Consider the following 13,183-nt stretch of genomic DNA (forward strand, 5'->3'; position numbering starts at 1 on the left):
TTTAATAATGAAAAATTAACAAAATTAAAATAAATTTCAAAAATAAAAAAGGGGTTTAAATTTTTATTTAAACTAAAAATTTAAAAGAAAAAATGAAAAATTAAAAAAAAAAAAAACTAAAAACTAAAAAATGAAAATGAAAAGTAAAATTTTTACTGTTCAATTTTAAAGTTTTATAACTTAGTTTATTGTTCAATTATTTATATAGTGGCAAATATTGTTCTTTGTAATAGGTGTAAGTGTCTTTTGAATTTGAACATCACTTAGTAATAATAATTTCCATTTGAGGGAGTCATAATGTACTAAGCCTTGAATTAGGTTCCTTTAACCAAATTTCAATTGCTCCACACACAATATTGATTTAGGCTCAGTTCATAGCGGGTAGCGTTGTTGATGATCATGCACTCTTATCTTGATTATAATCAAAGACTCTTGGGAATAGTCCAATCCCATAGTCACGACCTTATTGACGTACTTTTTCAAAATTATCAAGTCTTCCCGTACTATTCAGCCTTTACTCAACTCTTAGGTGAGGTTTGAATCTATGTGGCACGCGATAAATTGGAAGCTAAAAAGTGTTTTAGATACGACATCTAAAACAATTTTTAGTTTCCAATTTATTGTATGTCACAGCCCTGAGCCCACATGACATAGATTGGTAAGTGATATTTAACTAAACCATATTAATCATAACTTGTTATTTTATAATAATGTTTTTAATTTTCTTTAAAAAATTGTACACGTTAAAAAAATATACAAGTTTATATTTTATATATTTTAACTGCAAGATTACGAGCACAAGAGCTTAGGGCCAACCGAGCTCGTCCCTCGAGTAACGAGCACAAGCCAAGCTCGTGGGTAAAAGGGTTGAGTCGGCTCGTCCCATTGTCATCCCTACATAGGGATGGCAACGAGCCGAGTCGAGTCGGCTCTCAAGCCGAAAATCAAGGCTCGGGCCTTATCCAGCCAAAACGGGCCGAGCAGAGCATGCTCGTTTTTTTCCCTCTTTTTTTCCCTTAAAAGATAGCAGGCTGCCTTTACAAAGGCAGCAGCTTCCTGCCTTTCTAACTCTTTTTTTTTTGGCGAGCCGGCCTGCGAGCCACACGGGCCGGCTCGGGCTCGGCCCGGCACCCAAGATGGGGCTCGGCTCGAGCCTCAAGCCGGGTCGAGCTTTTTGCGGGTCAAGCCACGGGTGGCCTAAGCCCTTGAGCCTTTTTGTCATCCCTATCCCTACACGTGCTCGAGTAGGGAGGGTACAAATAAACTACCAAAATTGTACATCGAGTATTAAACTTGTGTGTTGACACGACACGTGTACACGAATATCAAACTGAAAGAAGCAAAAATTGGCCCCTTAAAGTGTCTATGTTTTGATAATTTTTTTACTTTCTCCAATTGACATTTTAACATCTGAAACTGTTGAAACTCCAATTGCTATTACCATTATAATATTAAGTTAATGAACCAATTTACTCACCATTCATTGGGGCCAAGTTTATAACTGAGCTCGTTTTTTCATTATTTACTATCAGAAAAATTACATTCTCTTCTGCATAATTTTCAATTTACTCTTTTACATAATTTCCAGTTTTAGTTCTCAGAAAACTTTCATTTTTGTCTAAGTCTCGGTTGTGATGTTCTAGCACAAACTTATTTTGCCAGAGTATAAATTGAAGTGCTCAGATTCTACAAATTCTTCCTTTGTATCTTGTAAGATAGACATTCAAATTAAGCCTCAAGCACCTATGGTGATGGGACGAATCCGTTTTAATGAAACTGTGTGCACACAAGCCTCAATTTACAAATTTATAGTATTTTCAAAACTTCATATATTTCTGCAGTATTCATTCTCTGTTTATTTTTATTCTTGCTGTAATAAGTAAAATTTATATTATTCAATATTTTTGTAACAGTAAAACTCATCCATAACTTAAATGAAACTTGAGTTAAAAGCACAATATTGAAAAAGTGGAAATATTCTATCACTATGTTTCGTACTCGTTATTGTTTAATTATATGTATAATAGTGATATGTCTAATAAAATTTCTCTATAACCCATATTTTAACATTTCACGATGTGATATCATAAATTTTTATCTAAATAAAAAATAATTGCATACGAATCTTATTTCTTTTTGGGTTAATTTATTGAAAGGTAATATAAAGTCAAATTTACTGATGTAATGTGACTCAAATTCTAGTGGGTATTGGAGTACTAGTTGAAATAGTCTTGAAGAGATCAAAATTATAGATTGAAATAAAAGTCATTACGTTTTTGCTAGCTTGTCTCTCGAGCAGCACCTACATATTTCTACAGAGACTTGTCGCCTACCTGTCGTCCGCCTGGCGCTCCAGCGACCGAACTGTTGCCCGCCTATCGCTCGCCTGTCTCTCGAGCGACAAGGTTATCGGGCTCAGGCCTGTTTCACTTCTTGACGCATTTTTTGACTCCTATTCATCTACTTGAGTTCTAGGGTTTTATATATATAAGTCAAGGCTTGTTTTGTTCCCATAACAATCATACATCTTGAAAGTTTTAAATATTAGTTGAGAATATTGAGATCATGTTTCAACACAATTACTATTGATTATAGTATATTTCTTCCCCTCTGCCTGTGGTTTTTTTCCGTCTTGGTTTTCTACATAAATATTGATGTTCTTATTTTGTTCTTGCTTATTTCATTATTGTCATTATCTTGTGATCAATTCATAATAAGTGGCATCAGAGCAAGGTTGACCATTCTGCATGGCAACAATGAAATATGATATGGTTATTGGATCGGAATACGTGATTTATTTTATGGCAAGTGAAGACGAGAGTAATTCTCGCATGGTTTTGATAAGATGACTTCGACCTGGACGCAGGATAAAAACAGTGTAGGGATCTATCAAATCAAATTCTTCACGATATTCTAAGGGAAAAAAGTGTCGCTGTATTGTGAAGTTGGAGCAACTTTGTTTGACAAAGAGCTTGACCAGTAACTTACACTTGAAACAACGTTTATATTCTCACCGGATGTTTGAAGTAGTATCATTGGATGATCACTTAACTATGTTCAAAGAAATCATGATCGATTTGAAAATATTGGAGGTTAAATATGATGAGAAGGACTTGACATTGATGTTGTTGTGTCCATTGTCGCTATCATATGTGACTTTTAGAGATATTATTCTCTATAATAGGGATACTCTCACTGTAGAAGAAGTCTATGATATTTTACTATCTAAGGAGAAGATGAGGCATCTTGGTGGAGGAACTAAGAGTCGAGCTAAAGGCCTGGTTGTTTGTAAGAAAATTCAAGATATGAATCTTGTTAGGAATATGAGGGGTAGATCAAAATCTAGACATGCGGGGAAAGTATGTCATTACTGTAAGAAGAATAGATATATCATAGCTGATTGTTGTTCACTGAAAATATAAATAAAGCTTTGGTGCTACTGAAAAAGGAAAGCAATCCGTTAACACGGCGAAGGCTGTTGTTGTGGAAGATGGGCAAAGTAAAAAAGAGGTTCTTATAATTTCTGACATGGATTCCAAATCTTGTAAGGAATGTGTTCTTGACTCGGCATGTACTTTTCATATATGTCCCCATAAGGATTGGTTTACAACATATGAAAGAGTTTTGAGAGGTACAGTAATTATGGGAAACAACGCACCTTGTAAAATTGTCGGAGTTTATACAATCAGAATCAAAATGTTTAATGGTGTTATTAGAACACTTGCAGTGTCCCAAAACTGAAGCAAAATCTCATATCTTTAAGTATACTTGACTCAAGGGGTCATAAATGTACGGGTAAAGGTGGAGTTTTGAAAGTGAATCTGGACACTTTTGTTGTCTCGAAGGAATAGACAAACTCTACACAGTTGTACTTTTTGTAGGGTTCCACAGTTATAGGAGATGTATGAGTTTCTACTTCTTCTTTAACTGATAAGGAAGTTTCTAAACTTTGACATATGCGACGTGGGCATATGAGTGAGAATAGTATAACAGAATTGAGTATGAGGGGACTTCTTGATGGGCAGAAGACCAGTAAAAATGAAGTTTTGTGATCATTATGTCTTTTGAAAACAAAAAATAGTCAGATTCACTACAGGAAAACACTACATAAAGTGAATATTTGAATATATCCATTCCCATCTTTGGGGACCGGCCAGGGTACCTTCAAGAAGAGGTGCATATTATCTATTGACAATGATTGATGATTTCTCTAGGAAAGTTTGGGTATCCTTCTTGAAATAAAAGAGTGATGGGTTTTGGACCTTCAAAGAATGGAAAACAATGATAAAAAAAGTAGACTGAAAAGCAGGTTAAAAGTTTATGCACAGATAATATGTTAAAGTTTTGTTCAGGTAAATTCAATAGCTACTACAGGGCTGAAAGCATCTTGAGATACTTGATAGTACCGGAAGCTTCTCAACATAATGGTATGGTGGAATGAATGAATAGGACTTTGATGGAAAAAAGGCTTGTTGTATGCTTTCAAATTTTAGGTTTCCTAAGACTTTTTAGGCTAAAGCTACTGACACAACTTGTTTTCTAATTAATTGCTCACCATTAACTGTCATTGAGAAAAAGATACCAGAATAGGTATGGTCTGGTAAACTTTTTTGTTATTTTGATTTGAAGATTTTTTATGTTCTGCTTATGCTCGTGTGGAGAATGGAAAGATGGAGTTGGAAATTGGTCCAAGGGAACAATAAGAGGTTTCAAAACAGTCACTACAGTACAGTCTAATCGAGAATTGACATATAGTAACACTTTGTCTGCACCACCAGCAATATCACAGTATTCAATTGCCAAGGGTTGACCTCGCAGAAAGATATGCATTGAATGTGGCTGAAGATATTGATTCCACTGATGAACATTCTATATATTCAAAGGTAATCAATTGCAGTGATTCTAGTAGATGGTTGATTGCTATGCATGAGAGTTGAGTTATTGAATAAAAAAAGTACTTAGGACTTGGTAAAACTACCTAATGATAAAAGGGTTGCTCACTGCAAATGGGTGTTCAAAAAAATGAAAGGACATCAAGGATTGAAGATACTGGGTATAAGGTCAGATTGGTAGCAATGGGCTACAGTCAGATTCTAGGTGTGGACTTCACAGATGTGTTATCACTGGTTGTAAAGTATAGTGTAATTCAGGCTTTAATTGGGATAGTGGCGAAGAATGATTTAAAGCTTAAGCAGATGAATGTCAAGACATCATTCTTGTATGGAGAACTTAAGGAGAACATTTACATGCAACAACCAGTGGTTTCATAGTTTTTGGAAAGGAAGAATGAGTGTTTGTTGCAAAAGTTCTTGTATGGGCTAAAGCAGTTACCGAAGCAGTGATATAAAATGTTCGATTCACTCATGACTACTCATGATTCATCAGAAGTAATTATGATATTTGTGTATACTTCAGAAAAGAAAATGATGGATCGATCACATATTTGCTATTATATGTTGATAATATGCTCATTGTAGCCAATGAAAAAGTAGAAGTCAGAAAGGTAAAATCTCAATTTATTAAGGAGTTTGAGTTGAAAGATTTCGGTGAAGCAAATAAAATTCTTGGTATGAAAAAATTGGAAATTTTGAGGGATAGAAAGGCTGACAGATTGTATTTGAGTCAGAAGGGATACATTGATAAGGTGCTTCAAATGTTCAATATGCTGAATGCTAAGGCTGTCAATACTTCCTTGGCGGCCAACTTCAAATTACCATCTAAATTGTGTTCTCAATCAGATGAAGACATTGATTATATGTCTCAAATTCTTTATCCAGTGCAGTTGGTTCGTTTATGTATACTATGATTTGTATAAGACCAGATTTGGCACATGTAATCAGTGCAGTTAGTGGTACATGGCAAATCCTGACAAGGAACATTGAAAAGTAGTGCAATGGATATGCAGATACTTGAAGGGCTCTACTAATGCTTGCTTGCATTTTGGTATTTTTACAGGTGGAGTTATTGGGTATGTGGATTCAGATTATGCAGGGGATTTTGATAAGAGGGGATCACTTATACGATATGTATTTATCCTTGGAGACTGTGTTATTAATTGAAAAGTTATTTTGCAAAATACAGTACCTTTGCCTATAATAGAGGTAGAGTACATGGTCATTACAAAAAGTATGTAAGGAATCTATGTAATTAAGATGATTAATTGATGAAATCAGTAAAGATTTGCAGATTTCTATAGTATACTATGATAGTCAGAGTGCTATTTTTCTGACTAAGGATCAGTGTTCAATGAGAAGAATAAGCACATTGATAGAGGTATTATTTTGTGCGTGAAGTGACTGTTCATGGTGGTATTGTAGTGTTCAAGTTTGATACCAAGTATAATCCTATTGATATGATGACAAATCACTTCTCATTGCTAAGTTTGAGCATTACTTGAACTTAGTTAATGTTTGTCATTGATCTAGGCCAATGGTGCTTGTTTGGAAGAGGAGGAGTGGTGTTTACTTTGAAGAAGTATTTTTGGAATTATTTGCATTAGAATTTGGTTTAATGTAGAGATTTGTTATGATGTGGCCCAAATTCTAGTGAGCATTAGAGTTTTCATTGAATTGATCTTGAAGAGATCAAAATTATAAACCAAGAAGAAAAATCGTCGCATTTTTCCTAGCTGACCATTTGAGCGACACCTACATATTTTCTACAGAGACTTGTCATCCGCTTGATGCTCAGGAATAGGGTTATCTGACCCAGGCCTGTTTCGCGTTTTGGACATCTATTCATTTAAAACTTAACTCCTACGATTATATATATATATATATATATATAAGTCACGGCTTTTATCGTTCTCATAATATCCATATAACATTTTGAGAGTTTTAGCTCTTAGTTGAGAGTATTGAGATCTTATTGTAAATATAATTACTATTAATTATAGTGGATTTCTCCTTATCTCCTTATATATTTTTCTCATATTACGTTTTTACATAAATTTTGATACTCTTATTTTGTTCTTATATATTTCATTATTGTCATTATCTTGTGATTAATTCAAAATATTTACTTCACGAAGTGAAATTAATATTGATCTACTAACACGACGGAGTGGTAGGAGATCTTAAGGTTAGGGTTCAACATTTAATATTGATCTACTAGCTAGTTCTTTTAGAGTCACATCGCTTCTCTGAGAGAAAACGCGTTTACGTCATTACGTGTCCTTTTTAGGTACTACTTTGTAGGATTGAAATAACCAGTAATATTACTTTTTGATTCATATATTATCATACTGTCTAGTCAAGAATATATTTATCAAACCACCATCATGAATGACCAGAAATATTTAAAAGAATTTCAACACACGTCTCTTAAATACAACAATAAAAATTAGGAAATGACTATCTACCTAACATGTTTTAGGCATAGTTGTTCAATAGTAATTTCAATCAACAAAAGTCATAGAACTAGAAAACAAACCGACTTCCTTGAAACCGACTGCAAAATGAAGTGTCAACATCATTTTGTTTCGAGACGTGAGTAAAACTCAAATTGGAGAAGATTATGGTCCTTGGATTCCTTTGATACCTTCTACTACAAAGAAACTAATAAACAGTTCGAAATCAAGAAATGGAAGGACGAAAGTGACCAAACGTGAGAGTTTCTTCTCATCTAGCTCCCATGTCCAGGATTACGTCCTAAATCATTAGATAAGAATCCAAAGATAAAGAGAGAAACAAAAAAATTCTTCCGTTTCATCGATTTTGTTTGGATCCTGTGTTTCCTCACCACTTTATGGAAAACAGTCAGATATCTACAGGATAAACCTCAACAGAAAACTGAAGAGTAATGGCAGCAAGTGATTGGTCTTAGTCAACTTCGGTTGACAATTAAACACATGGAATGGGAGCCCATCCTGAATAAAAAAAATCATGGATCCCCCTTCTCGCGAGTACATCGTCAATCGAGGTTATCAGCCCCGATTATACAAGAATAATAATTCTTTTGCAACTGGCATTCATTTAGAAACAAACCATTTTCTTGCAGTTTGTTCTAATACGGAAATATCATTTTCTCCAAATAAGTTCTTCTATTTTTATTTTTTTTAAATCTCTGTGCTAAAATGTTATTTTCGGTAAAAAGAAAAAAAAAAATTATGTTTCATAGAACAAGTAACTTAAAAGTAAATTTTAAGCAGAATTGAACCAAAAGATGTTCACATTACACTCATTTGCAAAAAGGGCACAATTATTGTAATTACATCTTTCAGCTGAACTGACTCTGAATTGAGTAGAAAGGTAACACATAAATAAATCATCTAGTCAACCATGGATTTAGAATAAAGCTGAAATTGTTGCCACAAATATTTGACGCTCTGGTTCACAGCATTCCTAACCACTTTTTAATCCTACATTTCAATTTTTTCTCCAACACACGATATCAAATCTAACACATAATGTAAAATAATAACTCGGAAAACGATATGAAATTTAAAAGTATTTTCAAGAGACTATCTATTTATAAAAAAATCTTATACATAATAGAAATTATCTTTATATTTAGAGAATATTTTTTTTTTACATTTTTTTATTTTTTTTAATGAACTTCAACAATTTTATCCATTTTGACTTTTTATTTCATTTTTTTTCAATAAACATTTGTTGATTTCTCCTTATATCTTACTTAACATTATATTCTTATATGTTAATGGTCAATCAATTCAAATATGATTTCAATAATCTAAATGGTAGAGTATTAAAATCATAACTTTTTAAATATAACCATTGTTAATTGCAAATAGAGTTATTTTGATTCACCAAATCACCCATGTTCATTTTAAAATGTTAAAAATGGTTAAATTGCAAATGATTTTGATTCTCCAAATCACCCATGTTTTAAAATAGATTTTTTGTAACTCATTTTTAAGCATCGTCTCTCCAAAATAGAGAGTATTATATATTTAGAGAGCCTCTTAAAAATGCTTTAACATGTGATGCTAAATTATAAATCTTTCTCCCCGGCAATTATGACTGTCCATCAAGCCAATAATTAAAATGACATTTCAAGAAGATCAAGCAATCATGAATAAACAAAAAGTAAAAAAATAAAAATAAATACATCAGTATACAAAATATCAATACTTAAATCATCTAATTGGGATTAGAAGATTACCAATCAACTAGTGAAAACCATCAAATGAACTAAAATAAAGTTGAAACATCTTCTAGGCATTGCAAATCCATGAAAACATAATAAGTTTTAACTTGTCTGGCAAAACTATGTACTGATAAGAGAACCTATGTACCATAAACAAACAGAACACTGTATCAGTCTATTCAAAGGATGTTTTTCTAATCCTAGCATTACCTGCTGTATATCAAAATCTCTGCAGATGTTTTTCATATTTTTCTAACTACACATTATTGCAGAGAAAATATGTCAAATGCATTCTACTATTACCCCGCTGATGATGATGATGGCTGAGGGGTGTTGGATTCACGGGAAAGTAATTCAATCAACCTTTCCTGAGTTAGTTGTTCTGATCCTTGCGACTTCACTACGAATGTGTGAAAAACCTTTTCACTCCCCACGACAACCAACGACTGAAGGACAGTAGCATGTGCACCCTTGATTGCTTGGATAGTCCTTGATATGGGGTGGGTGTTCAACGGGCTGCTTACCTTCACGAGGACTCTGTCAAGGACACTTTCGATTTCAATGCTGGAAATTGGGTTGGGCATTTCTGATTTTGGTTTAGCTTCCAAAGTCGATGACTCGCCCGAGAAGCTTCCAAGTTTTTCCTTATCCGACTCCATGTACTTCAACTTCTTCTCAAGCTCACTTATGTATGCTATAGCATCTCCCAAAAGCGAGGCTTTGTCCATCTTGGAGATATTTGGCACAACAGCTCGCAGTGCATAGAATCGCTGGTTAAGCTTCTCTCGCCTTTGCCTCTCTGCCTGAATGTGATTGAGTGGCTCTTCTCTTCCATTGGCAGGCTTCCGGCCACGCTTTCGAGGCCTATTCTCCTCCAATAGGCTTGCATGTTCTTCCTTGTTCAAAACCTCAAAATTTGAAAGCTCAGACACGACACTAATTGGCTGAGGAGTTATGGCCCTTGAGGTCACTCCACTGAAATCAGTATGCATTTTTACTGGTTTATGTTGCAGAAAATTGTTAAGCTGAAACCCTTCCCTGGCCTTATTGACAAGTTCGTGTAATTTTTTTGCTGCGGCCTGAGCTTCGCCACTTTTCTGTGGGTTCCCTGATTTTACATTGTTGAATTGTGTCCACATTGTAGCATCAAAACCATTCACAGTGTTTGCGAATGACAATCTGTTCCCACTAGCAGACTCATCTCGTTGCCTGTCTTCCAATTTCCCCACAGAAAGGTTGACCCCCAATTGTGCATGTCCTGACTCTAAATCCTTCCCAAACAACTTAGGAACTACTTGGGGTTTATTACCAATTGCCAAGTTACACATAGGGCCGTCTCCATTTATTTTGCCAGATTTCTTGGCCATACCACACAATGAAAACGAAGAAAAGGAAGATCCTATCATCTGCAATAACTCTAAGTTTTCCGGGACCGATCGCATTGATCCTAACTCCACCACCCCCACATCAGTCGGAACCAAAACAACTGTTTGCATACCAGCAGACTTTGCAAGGAAAGACCTGACATAAAAATCAAGCGATGACCTAAATACATCGGATATCCAGACATGCTTCCCAGATTCAAAACACTTCCCCGGACCACCTTCTCCTCTACGGAAGGAAAAGTACATTGATACAAGGAAGAATATTTCAGTATCTGTAACCTTATCCAATACAAAAGCAGAATTATCCTCATTAATTCCCCCAAACAAATTGTGCAACATCTGCAAAACCCTTTTCCTCATCCATTGTTGAGTCTCATCCCCAAGTCTCGGTTTGAAGATGAAACTAATTGCCGACTCCTCACCTTCACGACGCTCTCGACAACACCCATCTCCCCATCCCAGGACCAATTCACCAGACTTGGAGTACGACAGTTGCCAGAAAATCGCATAGTTCCAACTAAAATTGGCCGCATTAGGACGCTCTACAAGATCTGAAAGCTTATTCTGCAAATTCTCACCATTCCCCAGAGACATGAATGAGCATTCCGTCGAAACTGACCTCGAAATCAAGAAATCGAATGCCTTAGTACCCAAAACTGCAGCCGCCATAGCCTTATCGTCATCATTTAACACAATATTCCTCATTCCCACGCCTTGTTTCATCTCTGAACTCAGGCCAAAAACAAAAAAACAACTCCAACTTTTGATACCCAGTTAACAAATAAAACAGCAAAGTTCAATTTCTATACATGCAAGAATTCTACAAACCAATCCAACACAAACCCATTTTAGCACTTAGAACAAAATATGATCTTTCTCGGCAATTATCCACTTGGTATTAGCATAAGATCTCAAAGGGCCATAAATCTACACAAGAAGAAAACCAACAAAATGACACTAGTATACAAGTCTTAATTGCACTATAAAACCCAAAGTAATAAAATAAAGAACAGAGATTGAACAAGAATACGCACCAGTATTCCATTTTCTGGTCCAGGGATATCTTCAAATGCGAAAATTTACTAGGAAAACTTAGTTTCCCATAAAACAAATCATATTCAGTTTACATGTGAAGCCTCTCTTTCCCTTCTCCCTCTATGAAAGGAAAAAAAAAAAAAAATGAAGAGACGAGTTTTGAAAGAGCATGGACAAAATACCGTGGATTGTGAGTGCTTGAAACGAGGAGGAAAGGAACCACGGTTAGGTGAAAAAGGTGCAAGAATTAATCTCGTGTTTGTTTTTATCTTATAAGCATTCATTGGTAGTATCGACAACTATTATTTTATTTATTATTCACATTTATGAAAAGAAAGAGATTAAATGAGTCAATTAATTTTACATTTTATTGAACCTATCACAAATTTAGACCATATTATGCCCCTGTTTGTCATTCATTTTTTTCTATTATTTTTTTTACAGTACTCATTTTCAACTATAAATTCTTTATTAAAATAATATTATACGTAAAAAAAAAAATTTTCTTTTTTAACTACACATTTCGATATCAATCACTATTTCATAATATATTTTTTCCAAATAATGGCTTACAAACACACCTTATATAAAAAATGGTATTAGATAGCATTATTTATTTAAATATGATCTACAATTTATAATTACTCAAAGTTCTAATTTAACCACTCTCAAGATATTATAAAAGAAATTCTACTCATACCTTTTGGGAAATTAATGCAAAAATACAACCTAATTTAATATTATTTTAATTTAATATCAGTTTAATTGCCAACATTAATAACATTAAATTATAAATTCAATTAAATATTTATTTAATTGAACTAATCATATGGATCAATGCTCTAGTACCATTGATAGTTGGGTCCATTTAATTGCAAGAATAGAATTTAGGTGCTAATAAAAGAATTTTAGGGAATTAAATTGTCTAGAACTTGTTTTTACTGAGAATTTTCAATTAAATATGTTTAATTGGTATAATTTTTCACCTGAAAAATGTTGAAATTTTGAATATTTTGGAGTTCATTTGACTTTGTTAATCATATGGATCAATGCTCTAGTACCATTGATAGTTGGGTCCATTTAATTGCAAGAATAGAATTTAGGTGCTAATAAAAGAATTTTAGGGAATTAAATTGTCTAGAACTTGTTTTTACTGAGAATTTTCAATTAAATATGTTTAATTGGTATAATTTTTCACCTGAAAAATGTTGAAATTTTGAATATTTTGGAGTTCATTTGACTTTGCTTTTTTATGAAAATTGTTAATTAAATTGATAGAATTTGTTACAATTGTGTATCGAATTTATTTCCATTACTAAAAAATAAAAAAAAGAGAGAGGAATCTGGAAAAGCCAATTCTCATCAAAACCATGGGAATTGGAATTCCATGGTTTCAAGGAAAACCAATTCACGTGTGAGGGAAGGGGGAGGGAAAAGCTGTGATCCAATAAAGGGGCAATTTATTGGTGGATCAATCACTATGGAGGAAAGCTCTCTTGAGACCAGGAGTTTAGATCGGGTGGGAGCCTGTGATCTAACAAGGGCACAACCTGCGGTTTACCTCCGCTAGTCACTGAGGGGCTGGTAGCTAGGGGTCTAGGATTTAGTCTGGTGAAGTTGGGACACCTGGGTATCAAAAAAATGGGGGGGGGGGG

At 34.2% G+C, this 13,183-nt stretch overlaps 1 protein-coding gene across 3 annotated transcripts; it reads right to left on the bottom strand.

The window, feature by feature from the left end:
• Positions 1 to 9,092: 9,092 nt before the first annotated feature.
• Positions 9,093 to 11,774, bottom strand: LOC111386018 (transcription factor ABA-INDUCIBLE bHLH-TYPE-like). 3 transcript variants are annotated; one of them, XM_023010450.1, is made up of 3 exons: positions 11,528 to 11,774; positions 11,337 to 11,420; positions 9,093 to 11,218 (listed from the first exon to the last, which is right to left on the bottom strand). In XM_023010450.1, exons 2-3 carry the CDS (start codon positions 11,338 to 11,340, stop codon positions 9,408 to 9,410), a joined length of 1,815 nt encoding a protein of 604 aa, XP_022866218.1. In that variant the 5' UTR covers positions 11,341 to 11,420; positions 11,528 to 11,774; the 3' UTR covers positions 9,093 to 9,407. The 3 variants fall into 3 exon arrangements, with proteins under 3 accessions (XP_022866218.1, XP_022866230.1, XP_022866224.1); XM_023010462.1 differs by lacking the exon at positions 11,337 to 11,420; XM_023010456.1 differs by lacking the exon at positions 11,528 to 11,774 and having other exon boundaries at positions 11,337 to 11,521.
• Between the last annotated feature and the right edge of the window lie 1,409 nt (positions 11,775 to 13,183).

Source organism: Olea europaea, chromosome 3 (genome assembly GCF_002742605.1).
Source record: "Olea europaea var. sylvestris chromosome 3, O_europaea_v1, whole genome shotgun sequence".
In the NCBI taxonomy this organism is placed as follows: Eukaryota; Viridiplantae; Streptophyta; class Magnoliopsida; order Lamiales; family Oleaceae; genus Olea; species Olea europaea.